The sequence below is a fragment of the Pteropus vampyrus genome, unplaced genomic scaffold, assembly GCF_000151845.1.
Source record: "Pteropus vampyrus isolate Shadow unplaced genomic scaffold, Pvam_2.0 Scaffold22, whole genome shotgun sequence".
Taxonomy (NCBI): domain Eukaryota; kingdom Metazoa; phylum Chordata; class Mammalia; order Chiroptera; family Pteropodidae; genus Pteropus; species Pteropus vampyrus.
This window is the reverse complement of record NW_011888803.1, coordinates 9,368,136-9,390,890: the sequence shown is the minus strand read 5'-3', so window position 1 is coordinate 9,390,890 and position 22,755 is coordinate 9,368,136. Positions and strand designations below refer to the sequence as shown.

Below are 22,755 nucleotides of genomic sequence, written 5' to 3'. Positions count from 1 at the left end.
TCTATAATAAGTTGAGACAATATAATGATTTTTATTGCACAGTATCTTGCTAATATTTCATATTTTTAAAAGGATGCCACACTGAAGAATATCAATTTTCTCTTCAAAAATTCGAGCTATTTATTTATTTCACAAATATTTCATATGCAAGGAAATGCATCAAATACTGTGAAGAGTGTAAAATTATTAAAAAGTTTGGTTGATCCCTTCCTCCAGGAGACTTATAATTCATTAGGATCAGCACACATATCCCTTAAAATGCTTTGTCCCCTTGAGATACAAAATTTGAGTGAGGAAATGCCAGAAAACATTTATGCATTCCTTAAGTGGTGTTTACCTGATCTTGTAGTGACATCACTGGATTATTTTTGGTAGTGTTGATGTGAAGAACATGGTATTTATTCTTTGCACACAGGTCATAGGCAATATTGGTAAAAGAGGTGCTTGCAGTTTTGGGGACTCTGTTATAAATGATCACCATGTCCTCTTCCTCATCTAAAGCTACATCTTGTCGAGGGCCATCCATCGTATGTCGCTGCTCAATTTCTCGGACTTCATGTCTTGCAATAGCCCTTTCTGTAAAGAAAAACAGGTATGAACTCAGTTTTTAAAGACACTATAAGTTATAAAGCACTGAAAACAATTCCTATTTCTGAAATATAATTTTCCTTTTCAAGAAGTGGGTAAAAGAAGTTGAAGAAATGTTCTAAGGACTAAAACTTCAGAACTACCTTTGAAGAATAATACACATGCATATAAAATAGAACCAAGGAATTAATGGTCATCAAATTTAGAATACCACAGACCAGAGAGTTCTTCGGTGTAATTCAGAAGTCACTCTACATTCTAATAGAATGTCTACAGCCTGAACCAATTCTCAAACACAAAGAAAGAGTATACGAAATACTAAACTTCAAGTAAAAAATGCAGTTAGAAAATAAGTCACTTAAAATTTAATCAAAAGTTTTGAAATTTATTACTTAGGAATTAGTTATTCCCTGGTTTACCAAAATGTAGAAGGGCAGTGATTATAAATGTTGGTGTAATTTTAGGTAACAAGAGTAGAAACGAACCATCACAAAACCTTTTTCTTGTTGGTGTTGCATTATAGGTAAGTCCTCGCTATGTTTGTTCCTTAAATCTCATGATTTCTCTAATTCACATCTGTCTGCCATGTAGTTTAAAAAGAAGTTACATTTTACTTTCTACTACTCTCTAATATAAACTTCAGTTTCAAGTATTTTTATAGAATAAGAAAGCAAGAAAGAAGGAAGGAAGAAATGAGTGGAAAATCTCTAACAAGATTGCAAATTGCTTTGCACAGAAACAGGTGCTCACACAAAGTATGCACCTACTATGACCAGATCTTTGTGTTAGCTGTTAAACCTACCTTGAACACTCTCCCATCCCTGCCTGTTGAATTCCTCACCCTTCACTATGAGTTTAATCATCACTTGCAAGGGAAGCAGCATCTGATCTCCCCAACTAGATCAAATCACACACATAATGTATGTATAAACAATACCTCCTACTACATATCTTGCATTTATCACAAGTGCAACTTTATATTATATGCGTATGCGTTGTTATTAGTGCTTGCCTACCATGATATCCATGATTTAATAAAGTGATATGAAAAAGCACTAGGTGCAATAATACAATAACAACTTTAGGCTTCAAATACTGTTGGACCATGAATCTTAAATTTTGGTTCAGAAATTATGGTCACCATGCGGAGCTGAAGAGTCACACTCAAAGACTTGGATTAAAGTTCCAGGCCTGCTGCTCATTAGTGGCAGGCTTTCCAAACAAAAGCAGAAGTACCTGTGTTCTCTATGTATATGCATATGTGTGGGTCTTCCCCGCCGCCCTTGGGAGAGCTGGTTGGAAATATGGCGAGAAAGAGATGAACTTAATATCCAACACACTGTTGGATTGCCTAGCACATTCAGGAGGTATTGATGTAGATAACTGGGCATATTAGGTTGAGAGCTGAGAATAAAGGTTCAAGTAGAAGAAAGACATCTGGCAAAAAACAAGGGAATGGGTGAAATTGCCTAGATAATCTAGATCAGGGGTCCCCAACTCCGGGGCCTTGGACCAGTACCGGTCTGTGTCCTGTTAGGAACCGGGCCGCACAGCAGGAGCTGAGTGGCAGGTGAGTGACCAAAGCTTCGCCTCTATTTGCAGCCGCTTTCTAGCTCAAGCATCACCATCTCAGCTCTACTTCAGATCATCAGGCATTAGATTCTCCTAGGAGCACCGGTCCCTGGTGCCAGAAAGTTGGGGACTGCTGACCTAGAACATGTAGCATGAAAGGAGACCCTAGAACAGAATCTTGGGAAATACCAACATTTAAGAAGCCATTAGAAAAAGACAATCCATAGAAAAGGGCTAAGAAGAAATAGAGAGAAAAAGGAAAAGGAACTAAGACAGACTTTTAAGAAGCTCATACTACATTTTATAAATTGACAGTGTTTTCCAAATGAACCTATAAATCAAGGTAATGCATGATGCTGTAATCTTCTACATAGGATTTGGAAGTAGTCTCAATTTAATTTCAGCAAGTATTTACTGAAAGCCTACATACATTATTATTTCAATAATTTTAAAGGAACCTTATCTTCCAAACAACTTCAAACTGTCATCATAGTCTGAAACTACTATGGTATGGTTCTGTCCACACACACTCCTTTTCCTAAGAGAAATAAAATAGTGTTGTTGCCATTCAAGTGCTGACAGAAGGATGAGGGCTTTCTCTAGCAGCCCAGATATGCACAAATTGCCTTTTAAATTAAGATTCACCTACAAGCAACAATGCTGAATTTATTTTCACTAGTTTTTCTGAAATCAAGTATATAGAAAAGAAGATTTTATGTGTTATTTCATAAATGGTATCCATTTTACCTACAGAAGACATAATGATTAAAGAAAAACTGCAATATTAACAGTTTTAATAATTATCCTTTCTACTTAAAATTTTCATATGCCCAATAATTGTTTTGAAAATTAGTTAATTAAAAATATTTTTTAAAATAAGTCATTTAGTCTGTGGATATTTTACTTTTTAAGATGCTAAAACTCTAGCTAGAGCACAAAACTAACATGTTTTAAGAATTAATCATTGTTTTTGGTTCATTATGTGTATTAAATTATATGAGTTGTGTATCACATAATTTTTAAAATTTTCTTAGATTATGAAAAGGTACAAATATGGAGTCACTACTTTCCTCATTCAAATAATATATTTATAGGCATTTTCTATTTTTCAGCAGTGTTTTTACTTTGCTTAAACAAAAAGAATAGTTATTAACATAGTGTTATGCCTAAAACAACATAAAAGGTAAAAGTTTAGAAAATTAAGAAAATTTTTGTTAGTAAATATGTTTATAACATCGAATCTCAGCTAGTTGAACAATAACAACTACTGTTAATGATAAATTACTATCTCTCTTCTCATGTGACGATACGTAAAACCAGTAAGACAATTTGCAACATGGCCATATTCTTTACTTACCAAGTATTTGATAATTCCAATTTCTTTTTTTAACTTTTTTAAGCTAAGATTGTTTATAAGAGATTTAAACTATGTATGCACAATGAAACGACAAAAATATGCATTAGTGGTTCACGATAATTTTGGGGGGTCATGAAGTCTTTTGTATTTTTGTAAAAATACAAAAAAACTCTGAATATAGTTATTACAACTTCTTCTGAGACTCAAATCAATGGGGAGCTTTATTACAACACATTTATTGTGCAGAGAATGTAGGCAGTATATTTAAAATACTTAGGATGCATTTTGAAGTAATGTTTTTTCATGTTTGAGTAGTGAATTATATAGTCTCTGCAATGAAAGCTATTTCAGAACCGCCACAAAATGTACAGCCTCCAATAACACGGGGTATGTTCTGAGAGTCATGAAATCACAGGCAGGCCAGGCACAGGCACCACTGGCACTAATATGCGCAACACTGTAGATCGACACTGAACTCCATGGCAGTTCATGCTCTTCTAGGCTCCTGTTCAAAGTGGCACATATTCCAACTCAATGAACTTTTCCATGTGGCAGATTATCAATAAACTCGGGTCTTTTAAAAGACCATTCGTAATAGTAATAACTACCTATTTCTTCATTGACAGTGCATTAAAGGTCTCATTTCTTGAAAAAATATAATGATCAAGCTGTTAAAACATTGCATTAAATATACTAAAGTAATTCTATACAGCATTAAATCATTAAGATGTATGTATCAGACTACAGAAAAAAATGAAGAAAAGCTGAAGAAAAGATCTTTTTTTAACCACAACATATCTTTTAATACTTTTTTGAAAACATTAAGATTGTTGTTTTGGGTAACACCTTTCCTCTTTAAACATTTAATTAAATGTTCAATATATTAACTGACTTATAGAGAGGAATAAGTTGTACATTTTGTGAATGAAATGAAAGAACCCATGATCATACCCCTCCCCCCAAAAAGATCAATTTTGTAATGGTCTCAGCAGAGAATAAGCAGTTCGCAAATGTTCAAAAGGTATAGTATTTTGTATTGTGGATAACAGTTTAGGACTCAAGGGATAAAACAACAAAAGAGCAATAAATTACCTTGCCTTCTAATATAGAAACGTATGCATGTTAAATTAAAAAATATATAGATAGTTAGATGATAGGTAAAAAAAAAAAGTAAAAGGCAAAGAACATCAAGAAAAAATGACCAAATTTTAATATTTATAATTATAGGAAGAAAACATAGAAATTGGCAATCACAATATCAAAACATCAGTAGATAATAAGCTAAGATTGTTTATAAGAGATTTAAACTATGTATGCATAATGAAATGACAAAAATATGCATTAGTGGTTCACAATAATTTTGGGGGGTCATGAAGTCTTTTGTGAATATGATAAAAACTATGCACCCTCTCTTCAGAAAGGTTGACTTGTGCATTTCAGGGCTTCTTCTTAGAGCCCAACCATGAGCATGCCAGGTGGGAGGGTGGGGGTGGATAGGAAAGGTGACCCCATATTAACTACTCCTAAAAACAGAATGGACCCTAGGACAACATGGCCTTATAGTAAACTGCCTAAGGGCATTAGTAAGTATACAAAAAAAAAGGTTACTCATGGTAAGGATTGTAGGCAAAGAGAAACCACAGAGGAAACTGGCAGTGTGTCTATCTGAGAAATGTTTATGGATGAGGGCGCCTTGGCACAAAAGTTGACGACCGGTCAGGACTTTCTGGCAAGTATGCTTATTTCAGACCTAGAAAAGCTGGGCGGTAAGAGCTTGATGCCATCAAATATCTGAACTAAAGTAGATTTTTAGTATTTTCTAGACATAAATCTCATGTTATATGGATTACCAAGTACTGTTATGAGAAATAACTTATTGCCTATAAATTGTGTACACAATGAGAAGTAGGAAACAAAAAAGTTGTACCAAAAGAAAGCTATTTATGAAACTATTTAACTAATTCTTTCTTCATGGTTCACTGTGAATGTACTACCCAGCCAAACACTATCTGATCCTTATGGAAATAATATTGTGTAATCATTATGAATTAAATAAATTAGTTGTCTGATTGAATACATCATTTTCTTATAAATATTTTTATCCTGAATGAGTCGCCTTGAATTCAATCACCATGGAGACTGACAAAATAAATTTCTATATGGAAGGCTGAAGGCTAAACTCTGAACACTGTCAAATGCTTTCACATGTGGTTTCCAGGCAGTATACAAAGTATGCATGTGTTATCATTAAAACCTACAAGTATGTTTACAAGGATCATCCTATAAAAAAAGCTGATAGCATTTCTACTTCAAGAAAAGTGTTTCACTATTCCTCCTGCTAAGTATAACTAAGAACCCTGGACACTGTACATAAGACTAGCATAAGACTCTAAAAGGTAGAGAGAAGAAGACAGGGCCTTTGGGGACTTAAGGAACAACACAGTGGTAAGTTTTTTAAGTTTTCTTTTAGGGATTAGACTTCCACCCTTACAAGTCTATAATGAAATATTCAATGTCCTTGTTGAGGTAGTGTCAGAGAAAACCAAGTAGGGAGCCAGGACTTTCATCCCAGGCAGTCAGTAACAAGGCACTGCTGCAGTGTTGGTGGTGACTGAGGAAGAAGCCTGAATGTCCACTTCTAGATGACAGCAGTGAGAGTCCCTTTCCTTCCCTGCTTGGTGCTGTCAGAGGAGACATAGTGGAGCGTCAGGACATTCACCATCATCCAGTGTAACAAGGCTACTCCCATCCCTATCCAGCATAACAAAAAGCCTATCAGGTGTTGATAGAAGCCAAGTGAGAAACCTAGACTTCTACCACCACAAACTAGAACCCCTTTCTAATGTAGAAAATGTCAACTAAAACAGAGTTTAAATAAGATTCAGAGTCAACATAATACAAAAATGTTTAGGTTTAAATTGAATAGTAATCAACATTTGAACCGGGTGGATCTAAACTCAATGAAGAGAGACAATCAAGAAATGACACCACCAAGATGAGAGATGTTAAAATTACTAAATATTTAAAGCAGTTATGATAAAATGCTTTCAAGAACAATTATGAACAAGCTTAAACCAAATTTAAAAAAAAAAGCCTCATCAAATAGGCTCAGTAATAAAATAGATATATAAAGAAGAACCAAATGGAAATTTTAGAATTCAAAAATAAAATAATCAAAATAAAGAGCTCACTGAATAGGATAATAGGAGTAAGGAAGAGAAGGAGAAAAGTTCAGTGAACTAGAAGATATACACAATCAGAATAATAATGAGAAAATACACTGGGGAAAAAAACAGGTCCTCAGAGAACTGTGGGATATAACAAAAGATCTCACACTGATATCACAGAGTCTTGGGAGGAGAGAAGAAAGAAGGCAGGGCTGAAAGAGTACTCAAAGAAATTATGGCTGAAAACTTTACCCATTTGGCAAGAGATATAAAGATTCAAAATGTTGAACAAATTCCAAACAAGATAAACCAAAGATATCTATGACAAGACACATCATAACTAAACTTGTGAAAACTAAAGACGAAAAGAAAAAAAGAAAATCTTCAAAGCAGCCAGAGAATATGAAGTGCTTACTTATACTTATAAGAGAAATAACAGCAGATTTCTCATCAGAAATTATGGAGCCAGAAGGAAGTGGCACAATGTTTTTCAAGTATTGAAACAAAAGAATCCTATACTCAGAGAAAATAATCTTCAGGAAAGAAAAGGAAAATAAGACATTCTCATATGAGAGAAAATTAAGAGGTTATTGCTAGTAGATCTACCCTAAAGGACTGGCTGAAAGAAGTTCTCTAAAAAGAAAGGATAAAAGAAGGAAACTTAACAAACCAGAAAAAAAAAACAAACAAAAAAATGGAAAGAGTCAAAATGTGGGTAACTACAAAAAAACTTTCTATTTCCTCCTGAGTTTTCAAAAATATGTTTGACAGAGCAAAAATTATAACGCTGTGTGATGTGATTGTAAATGTATGAAGAAGAAATATTTAACACAATTATATTGTAAATGGCAGTTAGCATAGGGATGTAAATGGAGGTAAGTTTACTATACTTCACTTGAATTAGTAAAATGATGACATCAGTAGACTATGACAAGTGATATTCATATAATGTATATAAAGAAACCATGAAAAAAGCTATATAATGACATTAAACTAAAAAAAACTATAGATAAATCAAAATGCAATTCTAAAAAAAATAAAACTCACAGTTATGCAGAAAAAAATTGAGAACAACAAAAAAAGAACAAAGACAAAAAATAAAAATATCAAGAGAAATTTTTAAAAATATATCGCAGTGAATGAAAAGGAAAATAAAATTTGTGGTAAACAGCTAAGGCAAGACTAAAAGGGAAATTTACAGCACTATGTGCATATATCAGAGAAGAACGGTCTCTAACTAACAATCTAAGTTCCTACTTCAAGAATCTAGAAAAAGAGTAAAATAAACCCAAAGCATAGATGGTTGACCAGAAAATTCCACAAAATCTTTAAAGAATTAATACCAATTCTAAACAATCTATTACAGAAAATAGAAGAGGAAACACTTCCTAATTCATTTTATGAAGCTAATATTACTATGATACAAAACCAAAGACATAACCAAAAAGAGGAAATTACAGACCAATATTCCTTAACAAAATATTACCAAATAGAATTCAGCAATATTTAAAAAGAATTATACACCATTACCAAGTAGGGTTTATTCCAGGGATGCAAAGCAGGTTTAATATAAAATCAATGTAATCTGTCATATTAATTGACTAAATAAGAAAAAAATCACATGATCATATCAATCTATACAGGAAAGAGATATGACAAAATTGAACATGTGTCTCTGATAAAAACTCTCAGAAATATAGTAATAGAGGGGAACTTCCCCTACAAAAATATTACAGTTACCATGATACTCTGTGGTGAAAGACTGAAAGCTTGTCTCCTAAGATCAGAAATAAGGCATGATGTATAGTCTCATTACTTTTAGTTAACATAGTGCTAGAAGTGCTAACTAGTGAATTAAAGCTAATCATTATCAACATCATCATCACCATCACCATCATCATCACCATCTCAGGCTCTTTTGTATAGTAACATGCTGTTTAGGTTTGTAGCTGAGGAGCAATAGGCTATACTATACAGCCAAGGTGTGTAGTAGGCTATACCATCTAGGTTTGTGTGTGATGTTTGCATGACAAAATTGACGCATTTCTTGGAATGTATCCTCTTTGTTAAGTAGCACATGACTGTACTTGTATTATCGCATGTTTTGATTCCTAAAGCAACCCTAGGAGGCACCATTATTATGAGGAAAGTGAGTCTCAAAGAAGTTAAGTGATCATCAGCTGAATACTGATGTGATACCATCTCAGGTCAATCTGACTCCAGGGTCTGTGCTCCACATTATACTGGTTATCTGAGATTTAGTCTGTTCCAGTATTAGGAAGGAGTAGAGCCACACAGTTAAACACAGCACGATAATATTGTAGAAGTACCTATATTTTTTGCAAGTACCTTTAAAATATATATATATATTAGTTAATAATCATAGGTGAGCTGACTTCAAGACTTTACTCTCTACACATATCTCAATCACTTGAAATTAATACTCTGATAGAATGTGGGAAGTCCACCAAATATGTGGTTTCCTTTTAAATTATACTAAGATATTACATCTCAAAACATCCCTCACTTTTCTACAAACTTCTCAAGTGATTTATTCCTATTTTCATTTTCCATCTTGTACAAAATCAAACAAACGCCACTATAATTAATGCCAAAGGAGAGAAGAACAAAATACTTCTGGATTCAGGAATTGAGGGGGAAAACTTCTGGAAAAGATACACTGAGTAAGTTGAGCCTTGAAAGAATGGGGCTGGTTTTCAAAATGTAGAGATGGGCCATGATGGAAGGCACAAAAGCCTGCATAGTGGCAAAAGTAGATAAATAAGAAATATACTAGTATAATTTGATAATAAAATTATTTGATTAGAAAAATCTATGACAATTTTTCGGCTACACTGAAAAACATATAACTATAGTAATAACTGCTCCACATATTGGGCCTTTACTATGGACTAGAAGCAATGTTGCATATTTAAATGTTCATTATTTCATTTATTTTTACAATATCCCTATACCTATTACCTATACGGTATTATTATAGAAATTCAGACTCTGCTCAGAATCCAAACTCTCAATCTATTTGATACCAAAGCCTATATTCCTAACCATAGTAATTACTATCTCAAATCACAGGAAGGCATAATTCCTAAGAAATCTGTATTCAATCACACGAGGTTAGTATGTATCATTTTAGGCACACACACAAAATAGAGTGCTTCCAAAATGGGAAGAGCTAGATGAACAATACCACACAAAGAACTGTTTATAAAAAACCCAAGACACTTAGAGAAATTCCACAAAAGTATTAAAAGTATCTTGAAATATTTAAAAAGTGATTGTGAAAAGGAGGTAGCTTTTCTGTTGTATTATTCCAGAAGACAAGATAGACTGGCTCAAGAGAGAATGGACTTTCGAATAATTAGTAGTGCAAAGTAAACATATATGCTGTTTAGGAGAAGGTAAGGTATCAGTTTCTAGAGATACTTTATGTAGAGGCTGCATAAGGACCTGCCAGTGGATGATGTACAGAGGATCTCTGCATTGATGAGAGCTGAAACCATGGGACCTCTGGGGTCCATTACCATTAGATAAATTCCATAAAGCTATGATATCAATTTCTACAGTACAGTATAATGAGTTTCAGGACTCTTTCCACCCAGAGATCCCCAAGCTCCAACCAGCTAGGAAAAAAACAACAACAAACAAACAAATAGAAACAGAAGCAGGCCAGTGGAGAGTTTGGTGGCGTAACATTATAATGAAAGTTTATACAAGATGCAATGGAGGTCCCCAAAATAGGATAGATTAGAAAGAACTCATGGAGGAAATGACTGAGAAAGATAAGAAAGTATATTCTGAGTAGAAAAAGAAAGTAATTTCAGGCAGAAGGAAAGCATAAGGAGTCATCATACTGCATTGGTGCATTTAAGCCCTAAAAGTGGTTCTTGATAAGCTTAGAATATGGGAGAAGGGGTAAAGGTGAGGTAAAACATGAGGTAGACAGTGGGCAGATCAGTGTCTTCATCACGATACTGAGAATATGAACTGTATCCTCTAAGTCAGCAGTTCTCAAACTTATTCGTCTCAAAACTTCTTTATATGCTTAAAAATTGAGGACTCCAAATAGATTTTGTTCTTGTGGGTTATATCTATCAATATTATATTAGAAATAAAAATAATAAAACTTTTAAAATATTTAGTTCGTTCAAAAATAATAATAAAGCATGTTGGCAAAAATGACATTTCACAAAAATATTTTTTCAAAAAAAATTTTAGTGAAGACAGTGACTTTTTAAATATTTTTACATATCTTTTTAAGTATCTAGCTTAATGGAAGACAACTGTATTCCCATACCTGCTTCTCCATTCAAAATATTACCATATATTTGGGTTGAAGTTTATGAAGAAAATCAGACTCCTACTGTAATACAATTGGAAAAAGGAGTATTTTAATAGCCTCTGTTGATAACTGCAAGTATTCTTTTTTGATACTACACTAAAATTCAACAAGTGTTAGCTTTTAAAAGGTTTCAATGTGATATAAAACCATATCATTGGGAAAATACTGGGTCATGGAGTTATGGAGATCCTACAAATGTTAACACATTTAAATTATACAATTCCCCCACACCCCCAAAAAATAAACCAGCATTCATTATATCACCACCACTCTCATGCTCATGGTGGCAGATATACATTTTTTAAAACTGTTAACAAATACTGTCCTTGAAGTGACAAGTTTACTTTGTTCATTTATCAGAAAATGTCTGCCAACTACCCAAATCCGAATTAACATAGTTTGTCTGTTGGTCATTCTTTCAAATAAAAACAGTGTTCTATGAAAAAAGCAGCTTGTTGACCTTGGAATTCAAACAATATTGTGCTTCTCCTCAAGACAATCTTTGTACTTTGGTATACAGTACCAACTGTACTTTGGTATACAGAAGTGCTTGGTATACTTTCCATTTTGTCACATAATATTTAAAAAGGCAAGTACTAAATAGTCGAGATTTCATAAAGTTAACTGATTGCTTTTTAAAGGATATTCTTACATGACAATGTTTTTTTGTGGGGTGGGGCGGCAAGGTAACTGTGAGTACATGGTGGTAAAGAATACAATGACTATCAGAACAATTTGGTACCACTATTGCTTTTCTATTATGAGTGCAAATGTCAACCAGTAAAAAATGCAAGTAACACCTTATAATTATTACAAAAACAATTGCAAACCATTTTTTGAATCCCTTGAAAGTGTCTTGAGGACTCCTAAGATCCACAGACTATACTTGAGAACATCTTCTATAAGCAATGTGGTGCCCTTTTTGAAGAGTTTTAAGTAACATCCCATGTGGGACTTCCATAATGCAAGACTCCATGATACCCCTTACAGTTGAGTATTAATGGCCTGAAGACATAGTGAGGACTAAGACCTGAAGGTGACTGCAATAAGGATGAAGCTTGGGGACTGGTAGGAGATAAGTAAATAGAATAGAAGCTTAGGTGAAAAAAGTTGATGAAGGAATTGGAAGAGGTTAAGGTGTTGTCTCTAAGCTTCTGTCCTAAGGAAGAAGACGGTGCCATTCATTGAGTTTGAGAATTAGGGGCAGAAGCAGCAAGTGGGGCAGAAGAAAGGAATTCAGGATATCTGGAAATCTACATTGAAGTTCAAACTGAGAAATCAAACATGTAGGTGGTCTGTTGAAATGTCTATTTTCACAAGGGCTTTTATTTCAAAGTTATATAAGTCTAAGAGGTCTAGAAGATAGGGTAGAAAAAGCAACAGCAGAAAAAATCTGGATTGGAGAGTGTAATATGGCATTTGTTCCCCGTCAGCCTCGTGGACAGCCATATACACCCATAGGTTTGAGTTTTTGGAGAAAGGGCATACAGGATGATAAAGGCTCTGTAAGACACAGGGGCACTGTTTAAGTTAGGAAAACATTAGCTAGTAGAATAATTAAAATTTCAATCGTGTACTACAACAGCAGTTCTTGTTCCAGTACCAGTGTGAGGGTTTCTGGCTGGTAAGGTGGCCTTTTACACAATGATTCAAGGAATCGGGGACTCCTTCCTTCCTGTGACTTTGACATTCTTCCAGGAACTCAAAATCTTCTGCATCCAGCTAGCAGACACAGGAAGACAGAATGAAGAAAGCACAGTAGTTTCTTAACTATCTTGGCAAACATTAGTCATATGGCTATACCTAGTATAAAGTGTAGTGTTAAAATTAAAGAACATCAAAACAGACTTTTGAGATCACCAGCTTTTTAAAGATTTCTTTTATCAACACTATCTATAACACATGTGCAATACAACCAAAAACAATCCTACCAATATCACTGCAAAATCATGTGCTTACTAACAAAATTTTAAGTGTTTTTGACCACATCGTCCACATTTAATATTTCTAGTTAGTACATTTCAACATATAAAGCAGCTATAAGACATATATCCTTGCTTCACATTTTACTGATGTCTTTGAAATGCTGTTTGAGGGCTTGATGAGTTTTGTAATTCACAAAGCACATATTTGGGCCTTGCTACTGTAGAACGCATTCGATTAAAATAAATCTCTGCTAGCATTTTTTAAAGTAAAAATAAAGATATGACAATGTGGAAGATGTGGAAAAGGTGGAAAGTAAATTATTTAGGATGAGACTTAAAAATTGTTCTTAAAATGGAAAATCAAGGAAAAATACAATGAGGGACTAATTATATGTAAGCTTTGTAATACAGCTAAAATATTAATTTTAATATTAAACTGGCAAGAAGATTCAGAAATTCCAACTTTTAGCAGAAGTCCAAAATGCAATTAAAATAGATGTGTTTTGACTACTGAATACATACCAAGAAGATTAAAGCATTTTCAAAATCAAGAAAGAAATGCCAATACTGTCTACAAAGCTGAATTGTTTTCACATTTCAACAACTGCACCTGGTGCTCCATTGACTGGTAAGTAAAAAGAATAAGAAGTAACTAGGATTCAACTCCAGCTGGGTTTGGAGATCATTAACTAAAAGCTAATGCAGCAGCTGTTTGAAAATTAGAATTAGTGAGGCTGAAAACTTGCCATTATTTCAATAGAGCTTGACATACATCATATTATAGAGTAGTGGTTTTTAATTTAAGCATGCATGAGAATGACTAGAAGGATTTGTGAAAATACAGATTCCTGCCTTACCACCTTCTCCAGTTTCACTGGGGGAGTATAGATCATTTACTCTTAATGGGCAAATATCAATTTTTGTAATTATAAATAAGAATTTAAGAATTTGAATAATCTTGGTAGATCCTATTAAGTAACCTGTTTCTAATTTTTTAAATTGTCCTTAAAACCACTTTGTTTTATTTAGATTTATTATTTTCAGTTTAACTTAGGCTACAAATAAAAAAAGCCAAAATTGATAAAATAAACTGCGATTCCATTAGAAATAAAATGGCCTCCAAATATGAGAAATTATGCTACAGAGAATTTTTCCATAATATGTTAGTTATGGATGAAATGGAGAATGATACCTACAGGAAGTTATAAACCATAGTTAACAAAAATGTATTATATAGGTTCCAGTGTTGTCCTAGTATGTTTTGTAATGGCTCCTACCGGTACAGTTTTTAGGACACCCAGACTCTTACAAATTTAAGAGAGAGTCTTGGGAGTTAGGAGACTTGGGAATTTACCTTGGAAGACTTGGGAGTCCCTTGAGAATGCAAGGTTGGTTTAAGATTCAAATATCAATGCAATTCACTATATTAACAAGCTAAAAAAAGAAAAACCATATGATCATCTTAATACATGCAGAGAAAGCATTTGACAAAAATCCACATCCATTCACAATAAAAATCTCAGTAAACTAGGAACAGAACTTCTTGAAACCGATAAGAGAATATCTTTGAAAAATCTACAGCTAACATCAAACTTTATTGAAAGACTGGAAATAAGGCCAAAATGTCTCCTCTCACCACTGTAATGATGATTTAAAGAAGCCAGAACCCACTTCCCCACAAAAAGCATACATACTATATACATATATACAGTAATAAACAACAAATTTGCTAGTTTCATGAAGTTCATCTTTTGATTAACTGATTAGTTTATGCTAGTTTTATTGAATATTGTAATTGCATAAATCAATAATACATGAGTGCAAAAATAGGGTTGCTGAAAATCAAACTGGATACGCTGGGACGACCCAGTAAAAATTGGTCTTAAATTAGATATTGACAAGACAATTGCCAGACTTGAGGGGGAAATCTGGAGATCTAGATTGCTTTGTAAAGATATTAAATTTTTTTGTTACATAAGTATTCTGATTTAAAATATTTAAGGTACAATTCCCACATGCATCAAACAACAATATAGGGGCTTAACCCCTTTTGAATAAAAAGAGTCCCTAGGGTCTTCTGAATTCAGTTTTTTCCTACTGTAAAGCTAATAAACTCCTGAAAAAGATGGATTTGCAAAACCAGAAAGAAGAGGAAAAACAACATAGCTCACCATCCAAACATAACCACTGTACATATGTGGGGACATTTCCTTACTGTTTTTTTCCTATGCTTTTATTAAATGGTAATTGTAACATATAAACACTGTTGTATCTTGCCTTTTCCCTTTAACTTATAAACATGCTAGTTCTCCCACATTATTGAAAACATTATTCCCAATAGTTGCATCTGGCATAGCCTTTCAAAATTACAGGAGCCACATATATACATTTGATGTCTGTACTGAGATACAAAAAGAGTCATTCCTTTCTGTTCTTGAATTGAAAAGTAGCGTAATACTCTCTAGGTCCATCCATGTTGTTGTAAACGGTGATTTCATTCTTTTTTATTGCTGAGTAATATTCCATTATATATATGTACCATACTATTTATCCATTCACCTATTGATGGACACCTAGGTAGCCTCCATGTCATAGGTATTGTAAATAATGCGTCAGTGAACATGAGAGTGCATATATCTTTTCGAACTAGTGAGTTTTTCCTTCAAATACCTAGAAATAGAATTGCTGGATTGCATGGCAATTCTCTTTTTAATTTCTTGAGGAACTCCCATACTGTTTTCCATAGTGGCTGCACCAATTTACAATCCCAATAGAGCATGAGGGTTCCCCTTTCTCCACATCCTTGACAACAACTGTTATTTGTGAATTTATTGATGGTAGCCATTCTGACAGGTGTGAGGTGATACATTTGAAGTCTATATTGTGATATAAAGAGTCATTCATTTCACTTCTTGAATTGAAAAGTAGAAATTAAAGATAGTATGGATTAAGAAGAGCTAAAAATTGAATTCCTTATGAATAGCCACCATAGGCAATAAATAATTGCTACCTTTTTACTTTTTTTAAAAAAAAGCCCTAACCTATTATTTCTCCCCTTTATTCTCATTTATTACCTCAGTATATTCAAATCTATAACAGCAGCTTCTCAGAAGAACTAAGACAACCAGAAAATTGCTGCTAACTCAAAAACAACCTATGGCAATTATCAAAGCACTTCCCACTTCACAGGAGAACAGTCAAAACAATTACCTATGTGAAGTTTTTAAAAGGAGCTCCAAAAACATCCCTCACTTATGTGTTAAGACAGAAATATATCCTGACATTTCATGGTTGGTGTCTAGCTGCTGCTTTCCTATGTTTGCATTCTAGGGAATCAATAAAATGTAATAAAGATGACAGGAATGGTAATGGTGTCAGCTAGGAAACTAAGAACAAGTAGAGATATGTCTAAAAAGGTGGATACTGACTGTAATGGCTATTTACTTAAAAACTCCATTTTCTTATTTTCTAGTTCCATATAACAAAAATAATGCCACATTTCAAAATTATGTGACTGAATATTTTGGCCTGTTGATTATTTACCAAAGATTTGCTCTACGTCCAACTTTCAGTGGCTCTACATCAATTTTAAAGCATTTTACCTTAATTGCTCTGAGACTTAAAATACAAGGGTTATCTCCCAAATTTTTTAAGATTACTTTTGGAAATTTGGAAATAAAATTTTGGAAATTTGGAAATTAAAAAAATTATTATCACAGAATATATTATGGCACAAATATAGTCACCCAGCTAGAATACAAAATATGTATTTCATACATGCATTTTGTGGCTATGTACACACATCTGTTGATAAATACTAAGGCTAATATATAGAAACAGAGACAATATTTAGTAAAGTCTTATTTTAGAAGCATTTTTAGTGCACATAAAAACGTACACATCTACTTTTTTCAACAAGAAAGATGTCGTTTTGGTTCCAAATGACAATACTTATAGCAGGGCATAGACTTCCCATGCAGAATATAAGACAGGACTGTAACAAGAAAATATTTTCACTTTTGACTACATTAGAACGTAGCAAACACCAAATCTCCATCAGCTGGTTCTTCAAGATAGGAAATAAAATAAATCTAATAACTTGTTTTACACTAAATCTGGAATAAAATTGTTTTGTTGGTTATTAAATCAGTTACTTAAAGTAAAAGGCACTTTAAACAGATTTATTTGGTCTCTTAAAATGGTTCAAAGTAAAGGCTTCATTGAGAGCCACCTTTATAATAACCCTGTAGACCAGTCTTTACGATGTGAATCCTAAAAGTTTAACAGTTCTAAAATTTAGAAAACTTCTTACTATCCAGAATCATCAGGGGAAACAGGATCAATTCTAAGGATATATATCTAGGTTATTACCCATTCCTGTCAGCTCTTCTCCCCACAAAATAGTATTTAAATTATTATGAAGATCTTGCCTTTCTAATATCATTTCTTTGTCTTGTAGCATATGAGTTAGAAGGCACAACTAATGGAACAATTTTCTATATGGAAAGATTTGTTATATGCATCCCCTTACAAAATGTGTCTATTATTCCACAGGCAAAATCTAATCTTGAAAGGTGAAAAGGGATAGAAATAGAATAATAACATGGATCTTCTTCACCTTCATTTTAAATGGCACATAAAGAGAGCTCAGTTTTAGACATGAGTTTAGCAAGCACGCAGACATTTAATTTTTTCATGTGGTCTAAGCTTAAAAAAAAATAGCCTGAGAAAGAAATTCCTATGAATCATATACTTTTTACCTAGTATTTTAACATATTCCCTAACATACCATATTACAAAATACAGCCAAATATAATCTATTCAGTGATGACTGTGGAAATACATAATATCCAATGATACACTAATAAATCTTGATACTCTAGAAAAAGCAAATATTACATAGGCTTTCTTCATCAGGATGTTAACTTGCTTTGAAGGAAAGGGCTTATATGTTTAGGTACGTTTGGTGGGGCAATGAAAGAGAGTACTCCCTCTCTATTTAACACAGCTCAGGTCTTTCTATCCAAAAATATTAAGAGGAGGCATGGTAAAAAGAAAATGGGCTTTTCATTTTTATTTTTTAGAATACTAAGTTCCATAAAGTGCAACAGCAACTCAAGATGGATTAAAGGTAAATGTAAAATATAAAACTATAAAATTCTTAGAAGGAAACATAAGGGAAAATCTTCATGACATTAGTCTTGGCATCATTTTTTAGATAAAACTTCAAATGCACAGTCAACAAAAGCAAAAATAGACAAGCAGGACTACATTAAACTAAAAAGCTTCTGTACATCAAAAGAAACACTTAACAGAATAAAAAAGCAACCCATGAAATGGAAGATAATATTTGCAAACCATATATGTGATAAGGGGTTATTATCCATAATACATAAGGAACTCCTATAACTCAACAGCAAAAAATACAAAAACCCAATTTAAAAATAGTCAAAGGACTTGAATAGACTTGTTTCCAAAGAAGACACTCAAATAATCAACAGGTATATGAAAAGATGCTCAACATCATTCATCAACAGGAAAATGCAAATCAAAACCACAAAGAGGTATACCCTCTCACCTATTAAGATGAACACTATGGGGTGTAGGGAGGGAGGAAACAAGTGTTGATGAGGATGTGAGAAACTGGAATCCTTGTATATTGTTGGTGGGAATGTAAAATACTGTAGCTGCTATGGAAAACAGTATTGAAGTCCCTCATAAAACTCCATATAGAAATACCATATGATCCAGCAATCCCACTTCTGGGTATTTATCAAAAAGAACTGAAATCAGGATCTCAAAGAGATATTTGCACTCTCATGTTCACTGCAGCATGATTCACAATAGCCAAGATATGGAAACAACTTAAATATCCATCAACAGATGAATGCATATAGAAAATGTGGTATGTATATAAAACAGAATATTATCTAGCCTTGAAAAAAGAAAAACATCCTGTCAGATGTGAAAATATATATGAACCTGGAGGACATTATGTTAAATGAAATAATCCAGTCACATAAAGACAAATACAGAATAATTCCAGTTATATGAGATATCTAAAGTAGTCAAACTGAGAGAAACAAAAAGTAGAATGGTGAAGTCCTGTTTGTCAGGGACTGGGAGACAGAAAATGAGGAGTTGGTGTTCAATGGGTATAGAGTTTCAGTTATGCAACAACATAAAGTTCTAGAGATCTGCTATATAATTTTCCAGACTATCCGTCACATACAATATTCATAGCTTTAGTTCTATATTATTCAATTAATTTTTTAAATTATATTTTCAATTGACATTTAATTTTGAAATGTTCTCATAACAGTAACCCTAAAAGTAGATGTTAGATTAATATACAAGAGTGGTTTAATTACTTAAATGTACTAGATACTTGAGTTTTAGGGATGGTACTCTAAGCCTAAAATAAAACGCATGAACTGTTACATGTGTCATGTACTTAAAATGTTTATTTCATTGGTAGTGACGGACTTTGTTCATCTGCACATTTCATTGATAAATTTCACTATTTTCCTTAGTAGTAAAAGACTCATTATGAGATAATTGCTGAAAGTTAACACAACATTATCATAGAACAGACCAAAACCACCTTATTCAAATTCATGATCATGACCTAACCAAATGCAATTTGACAATTTTTAAAACTGTAATATGAAGAGGGAGTATAGTTAAGTCCATGACTATTTATATCTAAAACACTATTGATTAAAATAAAGTATATTGATCCCTAATTCTATAATGCTTTTATTGTTATTCTTCTCCCATAAAAGCATCCAAAATCAAATCTACTAGATGAATAAAACTGATCAAGAAACAGGCTCACAATAAAATGTTAAATGAGAAAAGTAGCCACAAAAGTATATAGACAATAGGATGTCACTTTTATTAAAAATAAAACTTAGACACACACACACATAAACACACACAATATGCTATGAGTGCAAATTGGTACAATAACTCTGAGGGCAATTTGGCAATAAAAAAAAAAATGTGTGTCTTGTACCAAGAAATTTTATTTCTAGGCACCTATTAGAAAAGCATTTGCTGTGTGTACAAAGAAACATGAACACTAATGTTGACAGCTGAATTGTTTATAATGTGTAAAACAAAACAAAACAAAAACATGGATACAACCTAAAAGTCCGTCAGCAGAAGAGTAAGTGAAAGATACTTCATATATGATACACAGTAGTTAAAAGACCTAATTTACAAATATCAGTATGGCTATCAAAATGAGTAAAAAATGCAAGCTCTAGAATGGCACATAAACTATGGTATCTCTGCAAATAAAAAATAAAAATATTTCTATGGTTACATACATGTGAGTAAAACTACCTAAAACATTAGAAAAATATACATCTAATATATAATAATTCAGTTACTTGTGAAAGAGAAGGAATCAGAATTGGGCATGGTTGTCAACACAAACTTTAGCTTTATTTGAAGTGTTTTCTATTTTAAGAAATAATTTATATTATTTTTTAAAATGTAGCTATGGCTCAAAAGTCCAGAAGTAAATATGTACATGTTAATATTTGATAATTCTGACAAAATAGGAGTGATTTCTTTCCTTCTTTGTACTTTTCTGTTCTTTTAATTTTTAAAATGTTTTTTAAAAGAAAAATATCATGGACAACTTATGCATAGATTTATTGGCCCAGATAATTTCATTTTGTATTATACTCACAAACATGCAGAATAAATGGAATGAATAAAAAACATTTTAACTTGCACTTTCCAAAAGCAAAATATGTTGAATGAGTAATTATAACAGTTATCAAATTCATAAACCAATTTAGCAACCTTCAATAGGTGTCTCACATCACAAGAAAGCATTTTTGACTTTTGGAGCAAAAGAGAACTATCACTGAGATACTCACAATTCACAATGTTATATAATTAGTAAAAATTGAGGTATTTTACAAGCAGAAAATGAGCATAGTCAAATGACCAAAAAAAAAAAAGCAAAAGTTTGGAGCAGATAAAGAAAACATCAGTATCCATGAATGTGATAAATTAGACAATCAGAGAAATAAAAGAATTTATATTACTCATTTCATTGGAAGAAAAAAAAAACACTTTGATTACCAAAATGAATGCTTTGTTTAACAAATATTGTTGAGAAACAAAGTGACATATAAAAGTGAATTTTTCAGATAACTGGAGCTTATTATTTTAAAATCAAAACCTTCCAATTTAAACCATTCTAATGACAATCTCTAAAAAATTACATACTTTCCTGTGGTTTAAAACACATATAGTTTTCTTGAGAACTACTGGTCAACATTCATTCATTCACTCACTCATTCAGCAAATTAGATCTGTCTTCAAAGAGCTTGCAATCTAGATATTCTTATCTTGATATTAAATACTCTGATCCAGGTAATTTTACAATTAGCTCCTCAATTGCATTAAAAATAAAATTCCAAAAAAAAAAAAAAAGAAAAAAGAAAGAAATATCTAAGCACTTTTTCACTTCATTCCAGTATTACCTTCCTTTTTTTCCCCCTAAATAAATCTTCTAGCCAAACTCTAAGTCTCTATAACCTAATCCATGTTTTCACATCTTTGAGTCTTTCCTCAGTAGTCTCTCCACTTAGAATGTCTCCCTCCAACTGCTGTCAAAAACCTACTCATCCTTCAAAGCACATCTCAAATCTCAACTATACTGAGAAGAGTATTTCTTATCTTCCCAATTAAATCAACTGTGCTAAAAATCTAAGATATTCACTTTTTCCTGAACAACCTGTTTTACTTCTTAAACAACAGTACTGAAGTAAAATTTTAAATCCACCTGGGAGATAAAGATTTACATAACAAATAATAATTTATTTCAAACAAATTAGTCACGGGGTCACACTCAAGATCTTCAGTTGTAAAATGTAGATAATATCAAATCTGCAAGGTTATCATGGAACCTATATATACATATAGCAATGATGAATACACAGTAGATGTATAAGAATTGATAAATATTGTGATCTACACTACAAGTGGAAAATCAAGTCAAGAAGCCAGTTGCCAAATTATCATGATAAATCGTTCTTTTTGGGCATGTAGGAACATCAGATAATATTCTAGGCCATGGAACTCGATATTATGATATCTCTGAGAAAAAAAGTAATTTGGAACAGGGCTCATCTATTTTCTTGGAGTTCATGAAAAGTAATCCTAAAGGAGAATAAGTTTTTCAAGGAAAGATATTTTTGAAAAATTGTTGCTCTAGGGTAAAGTTCATTCCCTATAAGCTTCTTCCAGCTTCTAAGAGCTATCTGCATTCCTTGGCTCATGGCCTCTACCTTCACCTTCAAAGCCAGCATCATAGCATCTTGAAATCTCTATCTCACTGATCATAACTAATGCCTGATTCTGTCATCGCATCTACTTTTCTGAATCTGACACTCCTGACTCCCTCTTATAAGGATCCTGGGTATTACACTGGGACTACCTAGATAATTCAGGATAATCTCTCCATCTCAAGATTCTTAATTTAATCACATCTACAAAGCCCCTTTTGTCATGTAAAGTAACATATTCACAGGTTCTGGGGGACAATTATTTAGTCTACCACAGTGGAAATTTTTATCGCTTTAATTTTATAAAGATTGACATTTTAACTCTTTGATCCAATTTTAGTAATCTTTTAAAAGGAAAAGCTTACTACAAATATTTAGTAAAACTGTAATAGTTTCCCAACTGATAGAATTTGAAAGGTTTTTGAAACTTCAAGTTCCTTTCAAAACGCGATTTTGATGTCTCAGAGCCTCGTTC

At 32.8% G+C, this 22,755-nt stretch overlaps 1 protein-coding gene across 2 annotated transcripts in view; it reads right to left on the bottom strand.

The window, feature by feature from the left end:
* Positions 1-22,755, bottom strand: part of HS2ST1 (heparan sulfate 2-O-sulfotransferase 1) — a 172,121-nt gene that overhangs the window by 32,760 nt on the left and 116,606 nt on the right. For both annotated transcript variants that reach the window (XM_011355592.1, XM_011355590.1), the window contains exon 2: positions 338-576. In XM_011355592.1, coding sequence (XP_011353894.1) covers positions 338-576 — 239 coding nt within the window. The remainder of the gene's footprint in view (positions 1-337; positions 577-22,755) is intronic.